Here is a 25,673-nt window from a genome sequence, read left to right as displayed (position 1 = left end):
GCCCTGTCCCAAGTCCCAGAAAAGGAGACGTAGCGGGCTCCGGTGGACGCTGTAGCCCAGCGCGTTTGCGTCGCGTCCCGGGGAGCCTGAGCCCGGGAATCCGCAGTTTTGAGCAAGCGCTTAAGAAAGCCTGATGCGCAGGGAGGTGCGTGTCTCACGGGCACCAGCGCATGAATAGACTAGTCTTGTCATCCTGTTTTATTCATAGTTCATACAATTCTTTTAAATATTTGTTATTCCTTTTAAACCACCATTCTCAGAACCTTCCACTAAAGTTTATAAGTGTTTTCTACTTACGGTGCAGTCTTTTGTCAATTCTCACTGCAACATTACCTTTATGAAGGCAAAGTCCTTTCTGTCACTGTTGTTCCTAAGCATCCCAAAGTAGTGTCAGCTACAGAGCAGCGACTCAATTAGCACTCACGTCCATGTACAAGAGCCCTTACGGGCTAAATAATTCGAAGCTGTCACGCTATATGCATAACACTGTCGACTTCACTATGTATCTTTTCAAGTTGAATATACCAATTTATATACCCATCGGCTGTGTATGAGAGTAACACATCTTCACTCTTAGAAAATATTATTGAGATACTTTCAGTTTCTCTTTTAAACACTTTTATATTTTACTGATATATGGGTATAAACTGGCTTACAATTTGCTTTTTCTAATTACTAATGAGATTAAGGGTCTTTGGTTATGTTCATTGACCATTCAAGAGTCCCCCTCTATGAATTGCTTGAATATATTGCTTGTTAATTTTTCTATTTGATTAAGAGCTTTTTTTTGTTCATACTTAGAAGCTCATTGTGTATTCTGAATATTGATCTTTGTTGTCCTTGTATTGCAAATATCTCCATCAGTTTATTGTCTTTTCCACATGTTTCTGGTGTCTTTTGACGTAGTTTCCAATTTATCAAGGTCGAATAGGCCATTTTTTCTTCAGTTTGTGTTGTTTGTGTATTAATATCTAAACATTTTACTTTTTCTATGACATACGGAAAGTAAGTGTGCCCCCCCAACACAGTCTTGATACCATGACCCCTGTGTGCAGCCTCAGCCAGCCTAGGTCATGGTAACCCCCCCATGTATACCCAGAGGTCTCAGGGTGTAAATGAGGACCTTGCCTTTTGGGTCTAGCTTTTTTTTTTTTTTTTTTTAGGATTTATTTAACTTTATTTATTTTAATTTACTTACTTTTATTTATTAACCAGAGAGGGACAGAGTGAGAGAGAGAGAGAGAAAGCCAGAAAGCGAGCTGCCAGGTCCAGGACTTGAACCATGGTCGGCCATGTGCAAGCCCAGTGCCCTTAACCACCACGCCACATGCTGGCTCCCATGGGTTCAGTTTTGTTACCATGGAGCCACTGTCTGGTCCCTGCTTGTGTATTTTAAAAGAATCCGGCTTTACCCAAGATCATAAAAAGCATTTCTAATTTTCTTTTGAAAGTATCAGTTTTAATTTTTGTGCACATGCAAACCACACGTGGAACTACTTCAGTATGAATTTAAGGGATTTTTGCTATAGGGCACTTGTGCTGGTCAGAGAGACAGAAAGTGAGAAATCACTCCCCAGATAGGATGACCATGCCACAATCCCTTCTTCATTCTCCTCTTGGGATTTGGACATGCGTGCAGGCGTCAGTGTGAGTTTTAAGCCACAGTCTGGGACTTGAACCTCAGTTGACTACATGGGAACCCAGTAATGTAAACGTTATGGTACCTGCTGGTCCCATCAGTGGGAATTTCTAACAAATGAGAAGACTTAGAAAATACAGCCAGGGGCCAGCAGGTGGCATGGTGGTTGAGGTGCTGGACTCCCAAATGTTCGACCATGGTTCGAGTCCTTGACCAGGCAGCCTGCTTTCTCACTTGCTCTCACTTGCTGTCTCTGGTGAGCAGATGTGCACTGTAGCACACTTCAATAATAAAGAAAATAATTTGTTTTAAAAATATACAATCAGAACTTCAACTGATGGGACCAGCGGGTGGCATGGTGGTTATGGTGCTGGACACTCCCACATGGCTGACTATGGTTCAAGTCACAGACCTGGTGGCTTGCTTTCAAGAGAGAGGTGAGTGTCACCTTGAGGCCGTGAGTTCTGCAGACTTTGTGTCATTTCATTTAAGGGGCACCTAAAAGAGGTCCTGGGTTGTTGGGAAAGTTATAATGCATTTTCCATCGAAAACCATTTTTTAAAAGTCATGACATTTTCAACAGCCCAAGATTTTGATAGTTACTTTGTATGTCAGTTACTGCTCAACTCCAAGTCTGAGACTAGAAGTGGGATTTTGGATCATGATGAACACTCTCATGAAGCCCGGACATACAGGTTTGATTACAGTGGCATCCATTCGTTTAGGTGTGACTAAGGCGGCTGTCTCTGTGGTGGCCAGAGGTGGCAAGGGGTAGAGCTGTCAGTGGGACAGCACTCTCACACCCATGGAGCTTGCATTCTAGTAGGAAAGATAGCAAATGAGCTAACGATACGGTTTTAGGTATTTCTAAGCACTGTTACAGGTGAGGCAGGGTTTGTAAAGCCAGCCAGAATATTCCAGGAATGGCGGGCCAGCTGCAGATTGAAGATTATAAATCGTCTAAACCCTGTCAGGTCTATAACCAGAACGAGGTGAAAATCACTCAGTAAGAAACTGCTGCGTAGTCCAGGATGTTCGTCACCGGCTGTGAGCATTTGGGCTGTTCCCAAGACCACACGGAACATGCTGGACATACAACATGCAGTCTTCATTTCCCAGCAGAGGCCTGGCCTGTGCCAGCTCGTGTCCCTGCATTACAAAAGCAATTTATTACAGAGGACCCTGAGGTTCCCTCTACTTCTGTCTTGAATCCGAGCAAACTATGCAGTCAGATGCCATTTCTTGCTTTCCAAGATCAGCCTTACCTCCTTTTTTTTTCCATAGGGTGCATGTACTTGCAGGAGAGAGGCAGAGAGAGGGAAAGTGAGAAATCACCTCCTAGATGGGTTGACCACACACACCACAGTCCCTTCTCTTTGATTCTGCTCTCAGGATTTTGGGCACACACATACATGCACCCAGCATGTTTTTCTTTCTTTTTTTTTTAAAGAAGAATTTTACTTATTATCATTATTATTATATTTTTTAATTTGATCAAAGAGAGAGCTGGAGGTTGGGAGAAGAATGAGGAAGCATGCCACCAAGTCCAGGACTTGGACTGTGGTCAGCCATGTGGGAAGTCCAGCACTCCAACTACCACCTGCCAGCCTCCCTCCCCCAGTGTGTTTTTCAAGCCTCCGGTCCAGGTCCAGGACTAACTGTCGAGCCAGCACTTCAACTACCAGACCACCTGCTGGCCCTCTCTTAATTTTATAAAACCAGAAAGTACCCTAATAGCTACTGAAGACATTCTAACACACACACAAAGCCTCTGCTGTCTCTTTTCTCCCAGCAACAAATCAAGACTGAAAGATCTTCCAGTGAAAAGCTTTATGTTTCTGGGAACCAGCAGTTAGCGTAATGGCTATGTCGCTGGACTCCCACATGGGAGACCGCGGTTCGCATCCTGGACCTGGTGGCTTAAAACTCATGCCGGGCGCATGTGCGTGTGTGCCCGGGATCCCAAGAGGAGAATGGAGGAGAGGGGATTGCGGCGTGACCATCCCCCCTGGGGGGTGATTTCTCACTTTCTGTCTCTAATGTTTCTCTCTGTCTGTCTGGCGAGCGCACGCACCCTATAGTGAAAATCTCTCCAAAAAAAAAAAAAAAAGCTTTGTATTTCTTTCTTTCTTTCTTCTTTCTTTCTCTCTTTCTTTTATGTTGCTTTCATTTTACCATTCCTACCAAGGACTCTACCCATGGTTTTCATATGTCTGCCAAACGAATTTCCACAGGCTCTTGGAGCTGGTAGGGATCAGGCATTTTGGAAGGGAACACACTTTGTATAAGCTTCTTGATAAGAATTTACTTGCCCAGTCTTGAACTTAGGTTCTGCGAGGCAGGGAGGGTGAGTGCCAGGCAGAACTCATCCAGAACTTCTTTCCTCTAGTTCTGCAGGTTGCTCGGCCTGCCCAGGGAGAGAGCTGCAGAGGAGATGCTGCAGCCATCACTGCCAGGCTCGCTTCAGAGGCGCAGGTGAGCTGGAGCCCTCCCCTGCCCCACACTCCACACTTAGCGACTGCTGGGCGTGCTGCCCGATCCACATGGGGTTTGCGTTTTCTCATCTCCTGAGGTTGCTGGCACGGTCTTCTTACACCTGGAAAGCGGTGTCGTTTTACGTTTTACTACGACCTTGAGGGTTCTGCGCATCTCACATCTTTGACCCCACTCCTGTGTCCAGTCTCTTCGTCGATGGGGTTTTTTTCCTTCAGTAAAGACAATTTAGCAAATGCAAATGGCTTTGTTGTAATGACAGTTTTGTGTGATTTTTTTTACATGTAATGAACTGTGCTGTTGATGAGCTATGAAACCACCTGGCCTCTGCCCTCCAAGAATTTATACTTAAGGAACAGATGGAGCATGTCGTCTTATCTAAAGTTATCTATATTACAATCTGACAATTGTTTTTTTCTTTTTTTTAATAATTGTTCACTTGGGACCAGCAGATGGCGTAAAGGCTATGTCGCTGGACTCCCACGTAGTCGACTGCAGTTCGAGTCTTGGACCTGGTGGCTTGAACTCACGCGGGGCGCGTGTGCATGCGTGCCCAAGATCCCAAGAGGAAGATGGAGGAGAAGGGATTGTGGCGTGGCCATCCCCCCTGGGGGGTGATTTCTCGCTTTCCGTCTCTCTGTCTTTCTGGCGAGCAGATGTGCCCTATAGCAAAAACCTCTCCAACAAAAAGAATCGTTCATTTAATTTTATTCATTATTATTTTTTAATTTGAACAAAGAGAGAAAGGGAAAGTGAGGGAGAAGACCCAGGTTCAGGACTTGAACTGTGATGGGCCATGTGAGAGTTCAGTGCCTTAACCATTGTCTTCCTGCTGGCCCCACAGTCTTTACTTAACCTAGATTTTAATTTCTTACTCAGTCTTTCACGTGCTGCTTAAAGATCTTTGTTCAAGGCTTTGTAGTATGTTTTTTTTTTTTCCTTTATCTTTTTTCAAGTTTACTTATGTATTTCTTCTGAGAGAAAGAGAAAAAGAAAGACAAGAACTCTCAACATACTGCTCCCCGCCACCACCTGTGTGTGCCTTTCAGCCAACCAAGGCCATGGGCATGTGGCATATATGCCTGGCACGTGTGGGTCAGCCCAGGAACTGAACCCCAGTGTTCCATGTGGCTTCCAACTTCCGGTGTTGCAGGACCCTGAGCCATGGCTGCACCACCGTGCCTGGACCTTCTGATTTTTCTTACCTCAGACCTAGACTTTTTTATATTTTAAAAATCATTCCTGTGAGCCCCCACCCTCATGTCAGCAGACCACAAATATCTTGAAAAGTACAGATACAGTTTCATTCCTTTCATTGCATTGACCCATGTTTTGCAAACCTTTTCATTATCTGGAGTGCTTAGGTGCTCATGTGAGCACACCGGCCCTATCATGTACTTTCTCTTTCCTTTGACAGCTGTCTGTTAGAGGTTATCAGAGATAGGGTTAAATAGGTGTGGGGTTGCTGTATTTTAAAGGGCATGTTAATTCTTGGCATGTGTATAGTTTTGGGAGTGATTTAGAACAAGAGAAACTAGTGCCATTACTTACTGTTTTAGGGGTGGCTGAAAATGGAAGAGGTGGCGCTCACCCTTGTCCCTGGGTGGACGCAGCTGGACTCGTCTCAGGAGAACCACGCTGGAGAGGAGGGCAAGGACGCCTTGGTCGCCTGGGTCCCCTGGGTAAGAGCGAGGGGCCTGCATTTCCCTGCAGGGGCGGGGTTTCCTCTGGTGTTGGAACCCGGGGCTGGTAGGGTTCGGGTCACTGTGGATCCGGACTGCCTGCTGCCCACCAGCTCTGCAGCCCTCGCCCTGCTGAGCCCTGCTGTCCTCAGTGGCTCCAGGTCCAGCCCCAGGAGGTGCTCTTGGATCGTTGATTCCCTTCCCACTCCTCACGCTGCCTGAGGAAGCCTAGGGAAATGGGCCTGGAGCCCTGGGGTGGGAGAGCGACTGGCCACAGACCCGACCTGAGGTGAGGGCACGGCCAGGACAGGGCCACCTGTGTTGAAACCAGGGGCTGGTAGGGTTCGGGTCACTGTGGATCCGGACTGCCTGCTGCCCACCAGCTCTGCAGCCCTCGCCCTGCTGTCCTCAGTGGCTCCAGGTCCAGCCCCAGGAGGTGCTCTTGGATCGTTGATTCCCTTCCCACTCCTCACGCTGCCTGAGGAAGCCTAGGGAAATGGGCCTGGAGCCCTGGGGTGGGAGAGCGACTGGCCACAGACCCGACCTGAGGTGAGGGCACGGCCAGGACAGGGCCACCTGGGTGTCTGAGGTCACAGCTGTGAGCACGATGGGCCCCCGCCCAGGGCTCCATTCTGAGGCCTGCTCTTGGGGACCTGCTCTACCAGGAGTGAGTGGAGAGGACTGTCCGTGTCATTTAACAGTGACAAGTCACAAGTCCCCACCTTCCGTTTCTTACCGACCCCTCAGAAGTCTCTGAGCAGCCCTTTGAGGACTGCAGGCTGCACAGATGGCCCTGCCCCTGTGCTCTGAGGGGTCCCCAGGGCGTGGCCCGCACCGTCCCCGCTCCCTCAGTCCCTGTGCCCTTTCCCAACAGCTGCTCTGCCACACGCGCCCCCGCCCAGCACTGCCCCTTGGTTCCGTCACGTGAGCCTCACCCTCGGCTTAGACTGCGGTGACTCCTGTCCCCTCAGTGCTTGGTATGCTTCTGCCCATGGCATGGTATGACTGACAGCCGCTGACCACTCGTCCCAGGTGGTGAAATGTGTTTGTTGTTCCAGGCGAAATGTGGGCTGACAGCGGGGATCTGCCTGCCGCTGAGCCGTGTCCAGAACGAGTCTAGGCAGACGCCACATCACCTGGGGAGGACATTTCCCAGGTTCCCATGTGTGCAGGAGCCGGTGGACAGGAGGGCTGGGCACAAGAGAGCCAGCAAGTGCCCCGGGCAGGAGGAGGCGGCACACTTGCCACGAATGTGGGAAGAGTTTTGCCCAGAGCTCAGGCCTGACGAAGCACCGGAGAACCCACACCGGGGAGAAGCCCTATGAGTGTGATGAGTGTGGGAAGGCCTTCAGCCAGAGCTGCAGCCTCTTGGAGCATCACGAAATCCACACGGGGGAGAAGCCATACCAGTGCAGCGTGTGTAGCAAAGCCTTCCGCCAGAGTTCTCATCTCCTGAGACACCACAGGGTCCATGGAGATAGAAGAGTTCAGAACCTTGACCATGAAGTGGCTGGGGAAGGTCAGGGGAGGCTGGAAAGCTCATGGGACAATGTTCAATCTCTTGAGTCATGTAAGTGTGACGTGTGTGAGAGAATTTTCACTCGGAAAAGGAGCCTCACTGAACACCAGAAAATCCACACCGGTGAGAAGCCGTACCAGTGCGACACGTGTGGGAAAGGCTTCACCCGGACTCCTCACCTGGCCCAACACCAGAGGAGCCACACCACACCGGTGAGAAGCCGTACCAGTGCGACATGTGTGGGAAAGGCTTCACCTGGACTCCTCACCTCGCCCAACACCAGAGGAGCCACGTAGGGAAAAACACTTTGTCACCATGACCCACGCCATCCATGCCAACGTTGGTGCTCATTTACCACTGAGCTGAAGCCAGCCTGGAGCCCTGCTGTGGACCTTGTGGACTGGGCTTGACATACCATGACACGTCAGCAAGTGCTGGAGAGTCTGCGAGGTGAATGGTCTTCGTTCTAGAAGATAACTGGAAAAATCTTACAGGAGGTGATGGGAGTGTTGTCTGGAAAAGATAGGATCTAAATTCTTTGTTCTCATTTACTGACCCGCTAATACCTTCAGTCAGCACTTCATGATGCGTCCCAGGAGGAGGTTCTGATTTGGGGTTTTGCATGGGCCACTCTTGGCCCACGTGAATCCTCCACAGTTGGTCAGATCTGTGAAATCTTTTACTCCTCATTGTGCCTTACATGTAGGTGCTAATAAAAATTGCTAAATATTCCCATGAAATGACTACTGCTCTGAAACTCTGAGGGATTTCTATGTAAGACCGTTTGTCTGTGTCTGATTCTTTGAGGTTCTAGATTCTTGGTCAGTCTTGTCTGTTGCTAAGCACATACCATTGGTAGAGTTGGGGCTGGGAAATTCATGTTTTTCCACCAGGATAGAACTTATAGTAGGAATGCCTTAAGCAGCTTCTTTATTATTAAAACAACCATTAAACTCCATTCTTTAATGAATGTTAATTAATTTACATTAATTTTGCTACTCTTCAGGGAGAAATTTTTCACATATATGTAAATAAGAGTCAGTCTATCAAGTCAGATCAAAATGTTATGAATTTTGATAAAAACATTCTGTTTCTGGTCTTTTAGCTGGGCCTAACCAAGACACAACTGATATCTCCCCCACTGTGGAACTGGGCTTACCTTGGCTAAGGGTAAACTTCCTCTAGATGAGAAGATTCACATTAGATGTTGCTAATTCTGGTTTAAAATCTATCCTGTGGGTAAGAGAAAGACTGAGTTAGATACAGCTGACGAGGACAGAAAGCGTGGGTGGGAGGAGAAAATGTGAATGTTGAGCACACTGGAGTCCAGAGTGTCTGATGGCCAGCATCCCACAGGGTCTTAAGGGTTACTACAGGAAGTCACAACGGGGTCCATTAGTCACAGGAAACAGGAATGCTGTGCTACCACCCGCTCCACCCGAGGATGCTGCCATCTTCCCTGGTGCTTAGCGCACGTCGCCAGCTCCCAGTGCTGCCCACGTGTAGTGAAGGGGTCTCTCCTGATGGGATCCCGAATGTACTCAGTCACGGCTCAGTGATCTTGTCTGCTCTCAAGTACTTTCTGGATTCCTGCCCCGAAGTACCACAGGCTGACAAGGGACTTTCAAAACTAGGGCTGTCCCTTTACTGGTTCCTTTTTATTGTCTTCATTATCCCATTTTAGTCTTCTTTAATACTGACTTAGCTTCCCAAGGGTCTGTAAACTTTCTCCACTCAACCTCTCCTAGTCTTTACAAATTTCCTTTTTGGGCTGGCTCCATGGCCTAGTAATTAAGGGAGCAAGATGCCACGTGGCCAGCCGTATCCTTCCTGATTCAAATCCAGATCCCGGTGGCTTAAGAAACAGGCTGGGCGCACGGGTGTTTCCGAAATCACAACAGGGTGGAGGGTGGGGGGTGCTGCATGGCAATGTCCTGGTGACATCTTCTCCCCGGTGGGTACACATACCCTCTGACAAAAACCCTCTTAACCTTATTGTTCTCTCCACAATGCTAACCATTCCCCCCCTCTTTTCATCTTTATTTTTCCTAAATATTTGCTAGTAGCCCTGATTTTAAACAAACTCATTTTGGATTGGTTACTTTATTTTCCTTTGATACTTGTTTTATGGTATACAAAAAGACGTATGTGGAAAGCCTTTTGCAAACCAGAAAGTACCACAGATTATAACATCCATGAAGTATGGCACATGTGTGCCTGAAACCCCAACAGGGCAGAGAAATGGAGGAGACTGTCGCGTGACCGTGCCCTACTCCCCCTCTGGCAAGTACACGTCTTCAAGCGTGCCCTACTCCCCCTCTGGCAAGTACACGTCTTCAAGTAGTTTTGTATATAACTACACTTCTCATTTGGTTTCTGGCAGTAGCCATTTGTCCTTACATCAATCTAAGAAAAAGATTTCCTGGAGTCCTTTACCAGTTAGTGGTGGAATACTGTGATGTACTCCTGCCTGTTTTCTGTATGTTTTTAAGAACTGGGTCGTCATCCACACAGTTTGATCCCGGACCTAGGAGCTTAAAACTTAGGCCAGGTGCGTGTGCATGCGTACCCAAAATCCTAAGAGGAGAAAGGATTGTGGTGTGGCCATCCCCCTGGGGGTGATTTCTCACTTTCTATCTGTCTGTCTCTCTGGTGAGTGCATGCACCCTGTAGCAAAAATCTCTCTGAAATCAAGAATAAAAAGAATTAGGTCATTATCCAAAATCTTCTTCACACCTTTCCCAGTCTCTGTTTTTATTGCAGTTTCTAAGGTTGGCACTTTAAGGTTTTCAGGGGTCTTAGAAAACAAACCCTAATGTAACTTATTTGTATACAGGGAATAAACCATATGGCTCTGAGTGAGTTCTTAAAGAGATAGTACACTGCATAAATGGCAGCAGTATTAACTAACACATTAGAGTCTGAGTTTTCTCCATTTTTTCTCTCGACACAACTGATATCTCCCCCACTGTGGAACTGGGCTTACCTTGGCTAAGGGTAAACTTCCTCTAGATGAGAAGATTCACATTAGATGTTGCTAATTCTGGTTTAAAATCTATCCTGTGGGTAAGAGAAAGACTGAGTTAGATACAGCTGACGAGGACAGAAAGCGTGGGTGGGAGGAGAAAATGTGAATGTTGAGCACACTGGAGTCCAGAGTGTCTGATGGCCAGCATCCCACAGGGTCTTAAGGGTTACTACAGGAAGTCACAACGGGGTCCATTAGTCACAGGAAACAGGAATGCTGTGCTACCACCCGCTCCACCCGAGGATGCTGCCATCTTCCCTGGTGCTTAGCGCACGTCGCCAGCTCCCAGTGCTGCCCACGTGTAGTGAAGGGGTCTCTCCTGATGGGATCCCGAATGTACTCAGTCACGGCTCAGTGATCTTGTCTGCTCTCAAGTACTTTCTGGATTCCTGCCCCGAAGTACCACAGGCTGACAAGGGACTTTCAAAACTAGGGCTGTCCCTTTACTGGTTCCTTTTTATTGTCTTCATTATCCCATTTTAGTCTCATTTAATACTGACTTAGCTTCCCAAGGGTCTGTAAACTTTCTCCACTCAACCTCTCCTAGTCTTTACAAATTTCCTTTTTGGGCTGGCTCCATGGCCTAGTAATTAAGGGAGCAAGATGCCACGTGGCCAGCCGTATCCTTCCTGATTCAAATCCAGATCCCGGTGGCTTAAGAAACAGGCTGGGCGCACGGGTGTTTCCGAAATCACAACAGGGTGGAGGGTGGGGGGTGCTGCATGGCAATGTCCTGGTGACATCTTCTCCCCGGTGGGTACACATACCCTCTGACAAAAACCCTCTTAACCTTATTGTTCTCTCCACAATGCTAACCATTCCCCCCCTCTTTTCATCTTTATTTTTCCTAAATATTTGCTAGTAGCCCTGATTTTAAACAAACTCATTTTGGATTGGTTACTTTATTTTCCTTTGATACTTGTTTTATGGTATACAAAAAGACGTATGTGGAAAGCCTTTTGCAAACCAGAAAGAAAGAAAGTTACTTCTTTAAATTTAAAAAAAAAAATCATTTTTGTATATAACTACACTTCTCATTTGGTTTCTGGCAGTAGCCATTTGTCCTTACATCAATCTAAGAAAAAGATTTCCTGGAGTCCTTTACCAGTTAGTGGTGGAATACTGTGATGTACTCCTGCCTGTTTTCTGTATGTTTTTAAGAACTGGGTCGTCATCCACACAGTTTGATCCCGGACCTAGGAGCTTAAAACTTAGGCCAGGTGCGTGTGCATGCGTACCCAAAATCCTAAGAGGAGAAAGGATTGTGGTGTGGCCATCCCCCTGGGGGTGATTTCTCGCTTTCTATCTGTCTGTCTCTCTGGTGAGTGCATGCACCCTGTAGCAAAAATCTCTCTGAAATCAAGAATAAAAAGAATTAGGTCATTATCCAAAATCTTCTTCACACCTTTCCCAGTCTCTGTTTTTATTGCAGTTTCTAAGGTTGGCACTTTAAGGTTTTCAGGGGTCTTAGAAAACAAACCCTAATGTAACTTATTTGTATACAGGGAATAAACCATATGGCTCTGAGTGAGTTCTTAAAGAGATAGTACACTGCATAAATGGCAGCAGTATTAACTAACACATTAGAGTCTGAGTTTTCTCCATTTTTTCTCTCACTGATTCTGCCCGTTGGCACTGGGAGCCCAGGAAGTGGTATTTGTAACTTTCTGAACCTGCTTAGTGCCCAAGGTGGGAGAGGGCTGGTGTACGGCTGACAGAGAAACGGGAGAGGGCTGACAGCCCTGTACCCTCGGCACCTGGCAGTCTGACCTGGACACGAACCGGCCAGCGTGCTCTCGTGCTGTGACAGTAAACCTCATCACATGGCTGCTTCCAGAGCTTGCCCTCCCTGCTCCTGCACTAGAGTGTGTCCACGGCCACTCGGTGGGCCCAGCTGTCACGTCACGTCAGTGCTAGGCCTTTGCCCTGGAGGAGCCTGGGAGCCACTCGCCTTCCATGCTGGCCTCTCACTGGGACCCACTTTCAATGTCGGTTTGGATGCTGACGGTCCCATCCTCCCTGCAGCCCCCAGCCTGGGCCAAGCCACTGCCTGCGGTGGCTGCTACGGTCCCTGCAGATGGCCTCTCCTGCTCCTGTCCCTTAGTCTTCCCAGCTCGAGCACCTTGGTCATACCCTCCTGAGTCCAAGTCAGACCCACGTGTCATTCTCAGGGGTCTCCACTTTCACCAGAATCAACAGCCCACGCTCCTGCAGTGCTTGACAAGGTCATTCACATTCCAGCGGCAGGACTTCCAGTCTCAGCTCTTCCTCCCCTGGCTCCCTCCTCCGGCCACACTGGCTCCTGGTTTCTTGAATACACAAACACCCACTCAAGGTTTCTGCTTCAGCTGCTTCCTTTTCCTAAAAGATTTACTGCGCTAGTTCCCTCATCTTTGTTAACTGCCCATGTAAATGACATTCTTTCAGTGAGGCCTACACTAACCACTATTTAATATTCAACCTGTCCTGAACATACCAGCACCTGATCTTCCCCTTAGCCTGCTGGTGTGGGAAGGTGCGCACCAGCGAGTCTGACGAGGTTCCTCAGAGAGCAAACAATTGCCATGATTGGTTCCCTTCACAAAACCTGACCTTCGAAACCTTGCTCTGATTGGCCACTAGAATCCCTCAGATTTGCATATCCGGCACCTCATGATTGGTCCAAAAGCAACCAATCATAACCCACCGTTAACAACCAATCATGGCCCACCGTTTATAACCAATCACAGCCCACCAGTGTGTATATAACCACGATGCCTGGCCCACAGTAGCCAGACGACACAGACAACCAGGAAGACGACAACTGAAGAGCCTGAAGAGCTGAAACACCGCGCAGTCTCCAGACGACCCTGAATATCCTGAAGAGCTGACACTGCATTGTCTCCAGACGACCTGGGAGACCCTGAAGAGTTGTAACACTACATTGTCTCCGGACGACCCTGAAGAGTTGTGACACCGCGTCATCTCCGTGCTGCTCACAGTAGACGACGCGACACTGCGTCGCCTCTGTGCTGTACCGTGCTGCCCACAATAAATGGATGACACGGTCGTCTCCGTGTTGTAACACTACGCTGCTTGTCCCGGCTCTCACTCCTTCACTCAGGAAACCTATTCGGCTGTCCCCCCGGGTCGGGACATGCTGGGTTGCTTAAAATACCATTTTATCACCCCTGACATACCCTAAAATTTACTTGTGTATGAGGTTCGTTATGTGACTCCCTCAGAAGGATCAGCTCCCACAAAGGCAGGAGTGTCTGTGTGTCTTGTTTATAGATGTACCCTAAGTGTCGATGCTATCTCTTGCCACCATAGTAGGTGCTTAGTAAATATTTACTGAATCAAGGAGTGAATATATTTTAGGGCTATTTACAGATGAACGAGTCATTGCTCTAAACAACTGGAGAACACACGGCTGCCAGCCTTCAGCTGTGGTAGGCACATTACTGTCATAGCCACTCCTTTCCTCAGCAGTACCAGCATGTGCTGGCGTGGCCCTGCTTGCACTCCATAGAGACATACACCCATGACCTCAGACTTTGACCTTGGCCTTCTGACCTGCTTTGGTCAATGCAATGTGAGTAGAAGTGACCATGTGCTAATCTATTTTATTTTTAGAGATGTTTTTGCTATAGGGCATGTGCACTTGCTGGAGAGACAGAGAATAGAGAGACAGTGAGAAATCACCTCCTGGGGGGATAGCCATGCCACAATCCCTTTTCCAGTCTTCTCTTGGGATTTGGGGCACACATGCACATGTGCCTAGCATATCAAGCTGCCAGGTCTGGGCCTTGGACCACGGACAACCACATGGGAGTCCAGCAACGTAACCGTTACACCATATGCTGGTCCCAACTGGGTGCTAATTCTTAAAAGACTTTGCAAAGTATTTTGTCCCATTTGTCTACGTGACCTGCCTTCTACCAAAGGAACAATTACTGCAGGTAATGCTGGTCCTCTAGAATGCACCCCGATTGTGAAGATGGGAGTGCAGACCTGAACCTGAGCTGCTACTTGGGGGCAAGACCCATCTAGCCCAGAAAAGTCAAGCAGGGGCACAGCAACTTTCAAGCCAAGGAGTGAGAAATGTGGACTAGATCCGTTACCTCAGATTCTAACACTCCGCTGTATGTGATGTCTCTGTTTCTCCACCTTCTTAGCGGCACTGTTGATGACAGGGCCACAGCACATGTGAAGCTGTTCCTCACCGTGGTGTTGCCTTTGTCTGGTGGCTGATGGTGTGGAGCATCATTTCACGTATTCAGGTGCTGTCTGCCAGGTGTCCTACAGGTCCTGTGGGGTCTGGGTGGCTTGCAGTGCCCCAGCCTTACATTTCCTCGTTGGTCTGTCATTGTCCTATCCAATACTGGAAGTGCACACTGACATCTCCAACTATTGTTTTCAAATTGTCTATTTCTTTAATTCTGTCAGGTTTTACTACATGAATTTTGGGCCCCTATTGCTAGGCATATTTATGTCTATAATTGCTGTCTTCTTGATGGACTGCTTTTGTCAAAATTTCTCTCTACATGTTTAGTAAATTTTTTTTGTCTATTTTGTCTAACAGTATATCCATGCCTGCTTTCTTACTTTTTAAAAAAATTATTTTATTTAACTTTATTTAATTTGGCCTGAGAGGGACTATATCTCTAGTAAAATTTTTTAGTCTATTTTATCTTACATTAGTATATCCATGCCTGGTGTTTCTTACTCTTTTTTTTTTTTTAAATAATTATGTTATTTAACTTTATGAATTTGTTTAATTTGGCCGGAGAGGGACAGAGAGAGAGAATGAGAGAAACAAAGTGAGCAAGCAACCCACCAGGTCTGGGACTTGACGCAGGGTCAGTCACGCGGGGTCCAGCACCCTTGACCAGGACACCACCTGCTGGCACCTCTTATGGTTGTTGTTTCTATGATACATAGTTTCTTTTACTTTTAACTTTCTTATATCTGAATACAAAGTGTTTTCTGTAGACACTTTGTATTTTTTTTTTACTGTGACAATCTCGCCTATTGATTAGATTGGTGCAGACATTCATTTAATTAACTATTGATTTATTTGGATTTGTCCCCATTTTTTGTTTTCTATACACCTCATGTCCTCTATGTTCCCACACTCCTCACTTACTGCTTTCCCCCTCCTTTTAAAGACAGGGTCTCCCCATGTCATGATCCTCCTGGACCACTCATTCAGCAGAGCAATATGAAAACATATCTGTATCTATACATGAGACGCGGATCAAGAGAGGAGTCCGACACCAGACTTGCTTAATGTTCTCAACCTGAATGAACACTTAGCGGTTAGGTTTGCTTTAAAATCATCCCGAGGAACGAGAGGAGGTATAGATGAGTTGACAGCTGTTGGATCTGGGCGATGGGTAAACGGGATGCTCTTTTCTATACTTGCGTGCCTGTGTATTTGCTGTTCCATTTATTTCTAATCCAAGCCTCCCCTCTCAGAGCAGGTCCGGCAAGCCTTGTCCACACTTGCCAACCATTAGGGTTAGATGCACATTGAGCAGCTGTCTCTAGGACCACACTGCCCATAAGCCGCTTTTCACTCTAGAGTTCTAAAGGGTATGGGCTCATCCTGGATTGCCAGGACCCGGAGTCTCTATAACAGGGCATAATGTAAACCCCAAAGTGTCCTCTTCTCTGCCACGCAATCCAAAGCTCTCTGGAGGGAGGGGGGGTTACGGGAGCTGTTCTTTCCGTCCTAGACTGGGAAGCAGGGCCGGCGCAGTAGGGGAGCACTAGGCCAAAGGGCAGCGGCTCTGTTCTCCCCCCTGCAAATGCTTCATCTGTCATCTTAAATCTAACTTCCAGACTAGTCTTCTTTACCAGGCATTACCTCTCTATTCTTAGTGGGAGGGAGGCATAGCCCTCTGGAGGGTGTGTCAGCAGAGTTACTAAGCCAGCTCTGCTTTTCCCTGGAGGGTTATGTCTCAAGCACTCCTTACTTAAGTTCCACAGGGAGGTAGCCAGAATGGGAATCCTGCTAGGACCCTCTGTTGTGAATCGTTCCCTGAGCTGCTCTCCAACCTCGTCCCAGGTCTCTTCACAAACTGTTTCTTGCTCTGGGAACCAAGGGCATGTTTCCTGCACAAAATTCAGGAACCGATGTAACTGCTTGATACTAACTCTGTACCCCTAGCTTTAACATGTACGACATTTGAACATACGTCTCTCTTTAGACAACTGTGTCCCCATGGGTTTTTGTTTTTTTTTTGGGGGGGGGAGGATTTTTGTTTTTTGCTATAGGGCGCATGCGCTTGCCAGAAAGACAGAGAGAGACAGAAAGATAGAAAGCGAGAAATCAGCCCCCAGGGGGGGATGGGCACACCACAACCCATTCTCCTCCATTCTCCTCCAGGGATCTTGGGCACACACACACACGCGCCTGGCATGAGTTTAAGCCACCAGGTCTGGGACTCGAACCACGGTCGACTATGTGGGAGTCCAGCGACATAGCCATTATGCTAACTGCTGGTCCCAACTGTGTCGCCATGTTTTACACCGACAATAATCAAACCCACTCCTCTTGCTGTAGTAGCTCCTTATTTTACTCTGGTACCTCTTCTACTCTATATTCTTTGTCCTACTCCATAGGTTCCTTACCTTAGCCATCTCTGGCCAGCTTCAAGGAGGGTCCACTCGCCTGACTTGCCCCGTGTTCAGGCCCCACTTGCTGGGACCTGCTCAGCTGAACGTCCTTCTGAGCGGGGGGGCTGTGGGTTAGAAATAAACATCACACACACACACACAAAGACACACACGTATAGAAAAGTGAGGATCGGGTGGGCCTGACTTCTCTGATGGAGAAAGACAGGACCTGGAACCAGCCTCAGTTTTATTCTTTTAAAGGTCAGAAAATGGGGAAGAAGAAATGGAATGCAGAGCCAGTTGCTTTTGGATGTAAATCGCCTGAAGATGCAAAAACAACTGGTGCCTTGTAATTTCTCAGATCTTTTTGGGGTGAAATCTGATGAACATCTGTGGCTTCCCTGAGCCTCATACTGCCTTGCTGGGTCTCGGTGTATCAACATCAGGAAAGATGATCAACAGCAGGCAGATGGCGTGTTCTGGTAAAGCTCACAGAAGTGCATTTCTGCATGTATCTGAGGGTCACCCTGTTTGCTCTGGATGCTTTCCAAATTCCACTTCCATTTGAATTTCCCATAGCAAATTACAGGCTCTTCCATCCAGCTCAGGAGCTGCCTAACCTGAGGGGAACAGCAGTCACTGAAAATGGCAAAGCACAAATGCTTATGCCGTCACCCTGAGCAAACTGAAGAGTCTTGTCTCACTTCCACCTCTCAGAGAACCTCCAAACATAGGGACCAGCAGTGGGCGTAATGACTATGGATTCAGAGAGGAGAATGTAGAAGGGATTGCAGTGTGGCCATCCCCCCTTGGGGGATGATTTCTCACTTTCTTTCTGTCTCTTTCTGGTGAGCGCACATGCCCTATAGCAAAAAAACAAACAAAAAAACAAAAACAAAAACAAAACCTCTAAACATGAAGTCAAATAGATAAGACTGCAGCTCTGGTAGAGAAATGTTGTTATGAAGGAATGATGGGATCAGTATGTAAGGCTGACCGTGGTTCAAGTCCTGGACCTGGCTGCTTCAAACTCATGCTGGGTGCATGCCCCAAATCCTGAGAAGCGAATGGAAAAGGGATTGCAGCATGGCCATCCCCTGGGGGTGGGGGGTGATGTCTCGCTTTTGGTCTGTTTCTCCCAATAGCAAAAATCTCTCAAAAATAAATAAATAAATAAAATAAGGGGGGGTGATGAAAGAGGGGAGGCAGAGCCTTTCAGAATCTCAAGTCTCGTTTAATCCCGATTCCTCCTCCAATGAATAAACTTCACTGAGCATGTCCTTTGCAGGCAAAACACTCAAGACTACATAGCTCTTCTCTGATTTCTTGCAGTTGGGCTGGTCCATGATCAAGAGAAAAGCACTGAGACAGCACCTCAACAGGGTCCCAGTGCCATGATCTACCGTCTCAGCAGGCCCTGACCATGACGTGTGTGCCTGGTGTTGGGAGGAGGTTTCTAACCGGAAACCTTACCACGCGGGACCCAGAACATCAACTTCACTGGTGTCCCACCACCCAGCCTAGTGCTCTGAACAGATCTGCATGGGGTGGAAACGTTTCTCCAGGTCTACACCCAGCACAGATGAGGAAGGCTCAGGAGTCTGGGCAGCAGCTCGCACAGCACCTTATCTGGACGGCGTCCGGTTTCCTGATGCGGCCTTATCAGGTCACACTACAGATGAGAGAAAAGCACTAGGGTTTCAGGTGACTCAGCGTAAATGAGAGCTGATGTCAGTATGAAGCACGGTATCACAGAGGTTTGGATTTGAAGTCAAAAATCAGGCTTTAACTAAAAAGACAAGGTGTTCGCTGTTAACATTAGGGGAACCTGGGGGAGGGTGTATGAGAGCTCTACTTACCTTTGCAAATTTATTTTTTTGGAGAGGTTTTTGCTATAGGGTACATGTGCTAACCAGAGTCAGAAAGTGAAAAATCACTCCCCAGGGAGAATATCGCCTGGTGTAAGTTTAAGCCACCGGGTCTAGGACTCAAACTGTGGTCAGCTACATGGGAGTCCAGCAACATAGCCATTATGCTAACTGCTGGTCCCTGCAATTTTTATTTGCTAGAGGGCATGTGCACTTACCAGAGACATAGAAAGGGAGTGTGAAAAAGCACTCCCCATAGTGGAGTCACACCACAAATTCTCCTCCATTCTCATTTCAGGATCTGAGACACACACACACGTCCAACAAGTTTTTCAGGTTGCTGGGCCCAGGACTTGAACCTCACAGTTGGCAATGCAGCTACCTTAACCACCACACTCTGGCTAACTCTGCAACTTCTTCATAACTCTAAAATCATTCCGAAATAAGGTCACCAAGAATAAAGTGTAGGGTATATGCTTGGGTATTCTGAGTCTCAGAATGGATGGTGGTAACAGTCACTTGTCCGTGTGCTGGTCGTGAGGACTGTGGTAGGCTGGATGGGTGCTCTGAGTCGGCATGCCCAGTGTTTTGGGAAAAGCAAATGCGTCAGAGGGAAGCTGTGAGGTAGACAAGGAGTTTCCAGCACGAGCCTGGGTGAGGGGACGCTGAGGGGCCAGCGAGAACCTGGGTGAGGGGACGCCGAGGGTCCAGCGAGAACCTGGGTGAGGGGACGCCGAGGGCCCAGCAGAGCTCTTGGCCACCTCTAGGAATCCAGCAGGCAACAGGTCTTCCAGGCACATTGGCTGTAGCGTTGCCATTGGGAACGTTTCTTCTCAGTAGAGGGTTTAGCAGCTATCTCAAAGGGAATAAGCAAATAGACCAGGGCAGTAAGAACAAGCAGGGGTAAACGAACACAGGGAGAGCGGCAGTTCCTGGACCACAGGCGCCATCCTATCCACTCCAGACGCAGCTAGGGGAGCGAGGAAGGCATTTCCCGTCTCCCAGTGCGCATGACTCACTCGGGGACAGGAACGTGTCCTGCTAGTGCTGGTCACGCTCGGCCACCGTGTGGGTCTTCTGGTGGCGAATGAGGTTGCAGAGGCGGTTGAAGCGTTTCCCGCAGCCAATGCACAGGTGCGGCCGCTCGCCCGTGTGGCTCCGCTGATGCTCGATGAGAAAGGAGCGCCGGCCGTAGCCCTTCCCGCACTGGCCGCACTGGTAGGGCTTGTCCCCGCGGTGGGTCTGCTGGTGCTGGATCAGCCCCGAGCTCTGGCTGAAGGCCTTCCCGCACTCCTCACAGTGGTAGCGCTTCTGCGTGTTGTGGATGCCTCGGTGACTGAAAAGGCCAGACCTCCACCGGAAGGTCTTCCCACACTCACTGCACACATAGGGCCTCTCTCCAGTGTGGATCCGCCTATGGCGGACGAGCCCTGAGCTCTGGGCAAAGCTCCTCCCACATTCGTCACACTTATGTCCCCCCTCTGCTAAGGGGTGCCCACACTGTCTCTCTAGTAAACCCTTAGGCCCACCAGCTTTTCCACGCTGAGGGTCCTGAGGTGGTACCCTACAGGTCTGCCCATGTGGTGTTGGCCCATGTGGCTCCGCTGTCTTGAGACAGTCTTCCCTTAGCACCAACTCTCTGTCCTCATTCTTGGTCACTTCATCTAAAACAAAAAAGTTAGGGGGACCAGCAGTTAGCGTAATGGCTATGTTGCTGGACTCCCACGTAGTCGACCGCGGTTTGCGTCCTGGACCCAGTGGCTTAAAACTCACACCAGGCGTGTGTGCGTGTGTGCCCAAGATCCCGAGAGGAGAATGGAGAAGGGATTGCGGCGTGACCATCCCCCCTGGGGGGTGATTTCTCGCTTTCTGTCTCTATGTTTCTCTCTGTCTGTCTGGTGAGCACACGTGCCCTATAGCAAAAACCTCTCCAAAAAAAAAAAAAAGAAAAGTTAGGTAAACATCACTTGTTCCCTGAACCTACAGGTGGGTGACTTTGTCCACAGAAATAAACAGAATTCAGAGGTTAGACTCTGAAGGACCAGTGGTAACACATTCCTTGAGGCAACTAGGGAAGTCTGCCCTCTTCGGCAAAATATAGTCTGTCCCCTGAAGACTTGGCCTGGGTAGACATTTTATACTTCTTCATGGGGAAGGAGGACAAAGATGGGGTCACTTCTCTGGAGATTTCCCTTGGAACGCTTTCCTTTTTGAGACAGAGAACTTCAGTCCGAGTGACTTTTCTCAAAGGAAGTTACTTTGTGTATTCATCTGCATACAAAATAATTATTAAGATCCACAACCAACCAAAACACATCCTCACCTCCAGGCCTCACCCTAGCACATCCTCCTCCTGGAAAGTTCTCATTTTACACAAGAGCAAGGCCCGCTCTCACTTCCTTCAAAGTCTTGCTCAAGTCCCACTTGCTCAGTGAGGCTCATCTTAATTCTTCCACTTAATAGTGCAATCTATTTGCTTCAACCACAGTGCTTTTGATCTCATTTATCTTGCGATTTTTCTTACACTACTCCAGAGCACTCATGGCCTTCTATCATCTACCACCTGCTCACTTTTAAGTTACTGTTGTCTCCCCTTGCTCCAATCTATCTCCAGGAGCGAAGGATCTGTTTTACTCCGAGAACCAGGTGTGGCACATAGCAGTTGCCCAAAAAGTACTTGTTGAGTGAATAAATGAATAAAATGAAATCAATTCTAATACTATGGTCTCAGCCGACCTGCCCCAGGACTGGCACTTGAGATAAAGGACCAGTCCATACTGGACAGTGTGCGGCCAGCCTACGCAGACCTTTCCTAGAGGCGTGGGTAGAAATGGAGAGAACAGTTGGCAGGGTGTCCCTCGGACCCCTTGGGTTGCCCGGGTACGACGGTGCCCTACAGACGGATGTGTGGGTGGGTAAATTTACTCAGAGGCGCTTCCTTGAAGAGGGTATTCTTGGCAGGGTTCTAGACGTACTTTGGAAGACAGAAGAAAGGAGAAGATGACTTGCAAATGAAAAGTCCAAGTTCACAGGGAGAAGAAGAAAAGAAACTGTGTGGGAAGATGCTCATAATGGAGGAAAATTAAACCGGAAGACTTTTAATCTGGCAAGGTCATAGGACCCAGAGGAAGGTTTGCAGTGTGCACAGAATTTCTCAACAAAAACATTTTAATTTAAATTAAGAGGTATGTCCCATGTAACAGAAACCCACAGTAACTACGTAGTTGCCTGGGCAGACAAAATAAAGGTAGAAGCAGAGAGACAAGGAAATTGTGATTACATGGTAAAGCTGAAAACAGCAGAACCCTAATGAAGACCGACTGGAAGGTTAAGAGTCAGAGGCCATGAAGTTACATGTGAGAAATAAGAATCTAGAGCTGACTCCTGCAGGGAGAGCGACAACTGGAAGGCAGGTGATGGCGGCCCCACCAGTCCTACATGCGAGGAAAGGGCAGGTCCAAGTCCACGAGCTTCTCCCCTGCAGTCTGTCGCTTACTAAGCACATCCCGTCTTTCTGCTCCAAGTGTGAACCCCAATCAGCAAGGCTGGCTCGGGGCGCTCGGGTACAATCCGCTACATCCGCTGGGCGTACTGCGTGCCAAATGCCTTTCATGTATTTCCATACCTCAGAACAAGGTCTTGGGGCACATACTTCAGTTCGAGGCTACCCTGTGTTCCCATACAGCTCGTGTGTGGAGACTCTCTCAGTGGGCCTCTATTGGGAGAGAGCTTTAGAGACGTAACTGAGAAGCCAATGAGACTAGGTACAAGTCCCATCGGACAGGACTGGTGTCCCTAAAAGAAGAGGAAAAGACACCAGAACCCGCTCCCTCTGCAGTGCACAGGAGGCCGCATGAGGGTAAAGCAAGACAACAGCCAACACAGCAGGAAGGTCGCAGCAGAGCGAGCTCCAGCCTCAGGGACTGTGAGGAAAGAATTCCTGTTGTTTAAGTCACCCAGTCTGTGGCACTCTGCTTGTCAGGTAGACTAAAACAATCCTATTATCAACCCCATTTTGTAGATGAGAGAGGTAAGCTGCCCAGTACAGGTAGCTACCATGACAAGCCGTGTGTGAACCTGTCTGTCGAAACTTAAAGCCTGTTCTCTACGGCTGGGCACATGGCGATTCCTCAAAGCCTTCCTAACATGCCAGGTGCTAGAAGTGCAGGGGGCAGGGTGGCATTCAGGTAGCGGACTGGGCAGAGGAGGGCGACAGAGCTGTGCACACGGGCACACAGAAGCACTGAGCACCGCACTGCCCAGTAAGGAGCCTGTGGACCTATTACCTGGTGCCAGGATTTCTGCTGTTTTTGCTTTACCAGGTGAGACATGTTCAATAACAGACAAATTCTGTCCCTCACCTGTTTCTCCAATAGAAGGGAACTCCTGCGCAGGGGCACCCAGGAGCTGGGACTCCTGTTGTTGTGACTGAACGTTCAGTGACATCTGTTGTTCTAGAGGCACAACCTCTTTAGACAGGGCATCTTGTCTGTGCCTGTGAACTCCCATCTGGAGACAAAGAGACAAAACTTGACTTCTAAAGAAATGAACTGTCTGAAGAAACACTTTCTAGGAAAACAGAAGCAGGGAGAAGGGCCTTATTTTATTTTATTTATTGTTTTTTAAGGATTTTTTAAAAATTTAACTTTATTTATTTCAATTTGACCAGAGAGTGACAGCGAGCGAGAGAGAGAAAACGAGAAAGCAAGTCGCCAGGTCTAGGACTTGAGCCACAGTTGGTCACGTGGGAGTCCAGCGCCCTTAACCAGCACACCACCTGCCGGCCCCAGGTCATGTTTTATGACCGAAGTTGAGGGGACACAGAGGACATAGGGTGCTTGATCCCACAAAGACACTGTGCCATAGCAACCTGTGCCTACCTTGGGTTGTGGCTCATCCAGCTCCCTCTCCAGGTCCTCCAGCAGAACCACAGCCTCTTCCCCGCTCTCTGGACAGTGCTCTCTCACCCAACTCTGGAGCTCCTGGGGCAGGATGAACAGGAACTGCTCCAGCACCAGCAGGTCTAAAATCTGCTCCTTGGTGCTCACGTGGGGTCTCAACCACTGGTAGCAAAGCTCCTGCAGTCGGACGAGAGCCGCCCTCGGTCCAGGGGTCTCCTGGTAGCAGAGCTGCCGGAAGTGTCTACGGAAGGTCTCCCTAGCCAGTGAATTATCACGTTTCAGGCTGGACTCGTGCCCTGAGAGGCCAGTTTTCGACTCCCCTTTCACTGTCAGCTCGTCACACGCCTCAGGCATGCAGACGTCCAGAGACAGAAGCTCCGAGTCCGCATTCATCTTGATCTCGAATATATTGAAAGGCAACCTCCAACTGGATCTGTGGTTCAGGACTCACCCTCGGAGGCTCCCTCCTAAGCAAAAGAAAATTGTTTATATAAAAAAGTGACAACAGCTTATGAGAGAAACCGATAATGTAAGCACTTCTCATAAATCCTAGAGCTCAGCACTGAAAGTAATGTCACTTAGACTAAGGATGGCAATGATGGAAGACGACGTGTTCATAATGTGCACAGACTTTCGAGTTCTCCACACCTGGGTTATATCCTGGTTCCAACTTTTACTAATTGTGAGACCATTTGCCAATTTCTTTTGCTTTTAGAGATTGTTTTTTTGCTATAGGGTGCTTGTACTTGCCAGAGAGAAAAAAAGCAAGAAATCACCCCCAGGGGAAATGGCCAACCCCTTCTCCTCCATTCTCTCAGGATTTAGGGCATGCACACACATGTGCCTAGCATGAGTTTTAAGCTGCTGGGTCCAGGACTCAAACTGCTGTCAAAAACATGGGAGTCCAGCAACATAACCATTATGCCACCTGCTGGTCCCCTGTGCCAATTTCTTCTCTTATTTCAATACCAGCTTCCCTATGTGAGAATAAAATAGTAATAGTATTTTAGAGTTCATGAAGAAAATAGCCTATGAGTTAAGGACCACACAGATCACTCAGAATGGGTGGATACAAACTTTAGATTGGGGTCAAGAGGTGGCAAAATGCTCTACCATGTTAGACCCACAGGGAGGCTCCAGGATTCACCCATATATTCCCTCCCTGTACACGGGCACATGCATGCCAGTGATCTGGGCTGGATGAGGCGGACAGTGCATGAAGAACGTACCAGGGTGTCTATTTCTCTGTCTCAGAAGAAATGAGTAAGATAAATATGTAAGGTGGTGTTATTTCACTAAATCTACACAAGGAAACGTTAGCTGGACTCCGGTTCCTGGGACGCGCCACACCGCACCGCATGCACACAGCTACCCTGATATCTCGGTGGGACCATTATTCCACTGGGCAGGGAACGGAGGCCAGGGAGGTTAAGTGGGTCACCCGGGCGGTCAGTGCACGCGGTCCAGGAGGCGCAGCGGACGAGTCCCCAGGGGACAGGCCTGGCCTGGGGCCCCCACCAGGGGCTCTGCGTCGGGCTGCGGGGGAGACGGGCGGGCGCCCAGAACCGGCCTCCTGGGCAGGCTCCTCGATCCGCTGAAGTAAAGGGACCGGGGACCGTCGATTTGGCACTTGAAGCCGGTCCTCGGAGCCCCTTAATTGGCGTTCAGAAGCAAAGCGTGCGCGGGCACCGGCTTCCGGGACCACGGCTGCAAAAAGCCTCGACCTCTCTCCGGCGCCTCCGGCTCGGGTCCCGATCCAGCGCCGTTCCTCGCCGCGGCGCCCCTCGCCTTCCGGCCGCGCAGCCCCGACCTCCCACCCCAGAGCCGGGGGCTGACTCACGAGACCAGGACCGGAGGAGCGGGCCGGGCGGGGAGCGGCGCGAACCACCCGGACGGCGGAAGACGCGGGCGGCCCGCCTGGCAGGGAGCCGCCAGCGGCT

The 25,673-nt window shown here is 48.8% G+C and overlaps 2 protein-coding genes and 1 long non-coding RNA gene across 5 annotated transcripts; 1 reads left to right on the top strand and 2 right to left on the bottom strand.

Annotated features, from left to right (window-relative positions):
- Nucleotides 1–6,310: 6,310 nt before the first annotated feature.
- On the top strand, nt 6,311–8,501 carry ZKSCAN4 (zinc finger with KRAB and SCAN domains 4). Its single transcript, XM_027766049.1, is given in 5 exon segments — nt 6,311–6,329; nt 6,689–6,813; nt 6,935–7,042; nt 7,045–7,545; nt 8,439–8,501. Coding segments are annotated over 5 exon segments (816 nt in total).
- A 1,803-nt stretch (nt 8,502–10,304) lies between these two features.
- LOC106736449 (uncharacterized) lies at nt 10,305–19,104 on the bottom strand. The gene is made up of 3 exons (XR_001371458.2): nt 19,051–19,104; nt 16,980–17,089; nt 10,305–10,393 (listed from the first exon to the last, which is right to left on the bottom strand). It is a non-coding gene; the product is annotated as an uncharacterized LOC106736449 (long non-coding RNA).
- Nucleotides 19,105–19,819: 715 nt separating this feature from the next.
- On the bottom strand, nt 19,820–25,659 carry ZSCAN9 (zinc finger and SCAN domain containing 9). 3 transcript variants are annotated; one of them, XM_006162683.3, is made up of 4 exons: nt 25,574–25,659; nt 23,713–24,200; nt 23,194–23,341; nt 19,820–20,496 (listed from the first exon to the last, which is right to left on the bottom strand). In XM_006162683.3, the coding sequence occupies exons 2-4, from the start codon at nt 24,124–24,126 to the stop codon at nt 19,874–19,876; spliced, it is 1,185 nt and encodes a 394-aa protein (XP_006162745.1). In that variant the 5' UTR covers nt 24,127–24,200; nt 25,574–25,659; the 3' UTR covers nt 19,820–19,873. The 3 variants fall into 3 exon arrangements, with proteins under 3 accessions (XP_006162745.1, XP_014448839.1, XP_014448841.1); XM_014593353.2 differs by having other exon boundaries at nt 24,963–25,638; XM_014593355.2 differs by having other exon boundaries at nt 25,458–25,638.
- Nucleotides 25,660–25,673: the final 14 nt, after the last annotated feature.

Source organism: Tupaia chinensis, unplaced genomic scaffold, assembly GCF_000334495.1.
Source record: "Tupaia chinensis unplaced genomic scaffold, TupChi_1.0 Scaffold140356_1, whole genome shotgun sequence".
Classification (NCBI taxonomy): Eukaryota; Metazoa; Chordata; class Mammalia; order Scandentia; family Tupaiidae; genus Tupaia; species Tupaia belangeri.
The sequence above is the reverse complement of the archived record's forward strand: the minus strand, read 5'-3'. Positions and strand labels throughout refer to the sequence as shown.

Coding starts and splice junctions, on each gene's coding strand:
- ZSCAN9 (XM_006162683.3), bottom strand. CDS start 24,126: ATGAATGCGGACTCGGAGCTTCTGTCTCTGGACGTCTGCATGCCTGAG. Junction 23,342..23,712: donor TGGATGAGCCACAACCCAAG/GTAGGCACAGGT, acceptor CTTTGTCTCCAG/ATGGGAGTTCACAGGCACAG. Junction 20,497..23,193: donor CCCTTCTATTGGAGAAACAG/GTGAGGGACAGA, acceptor TTTTTGTTTTAG/ATGAAGTGACCAAGAATGAG.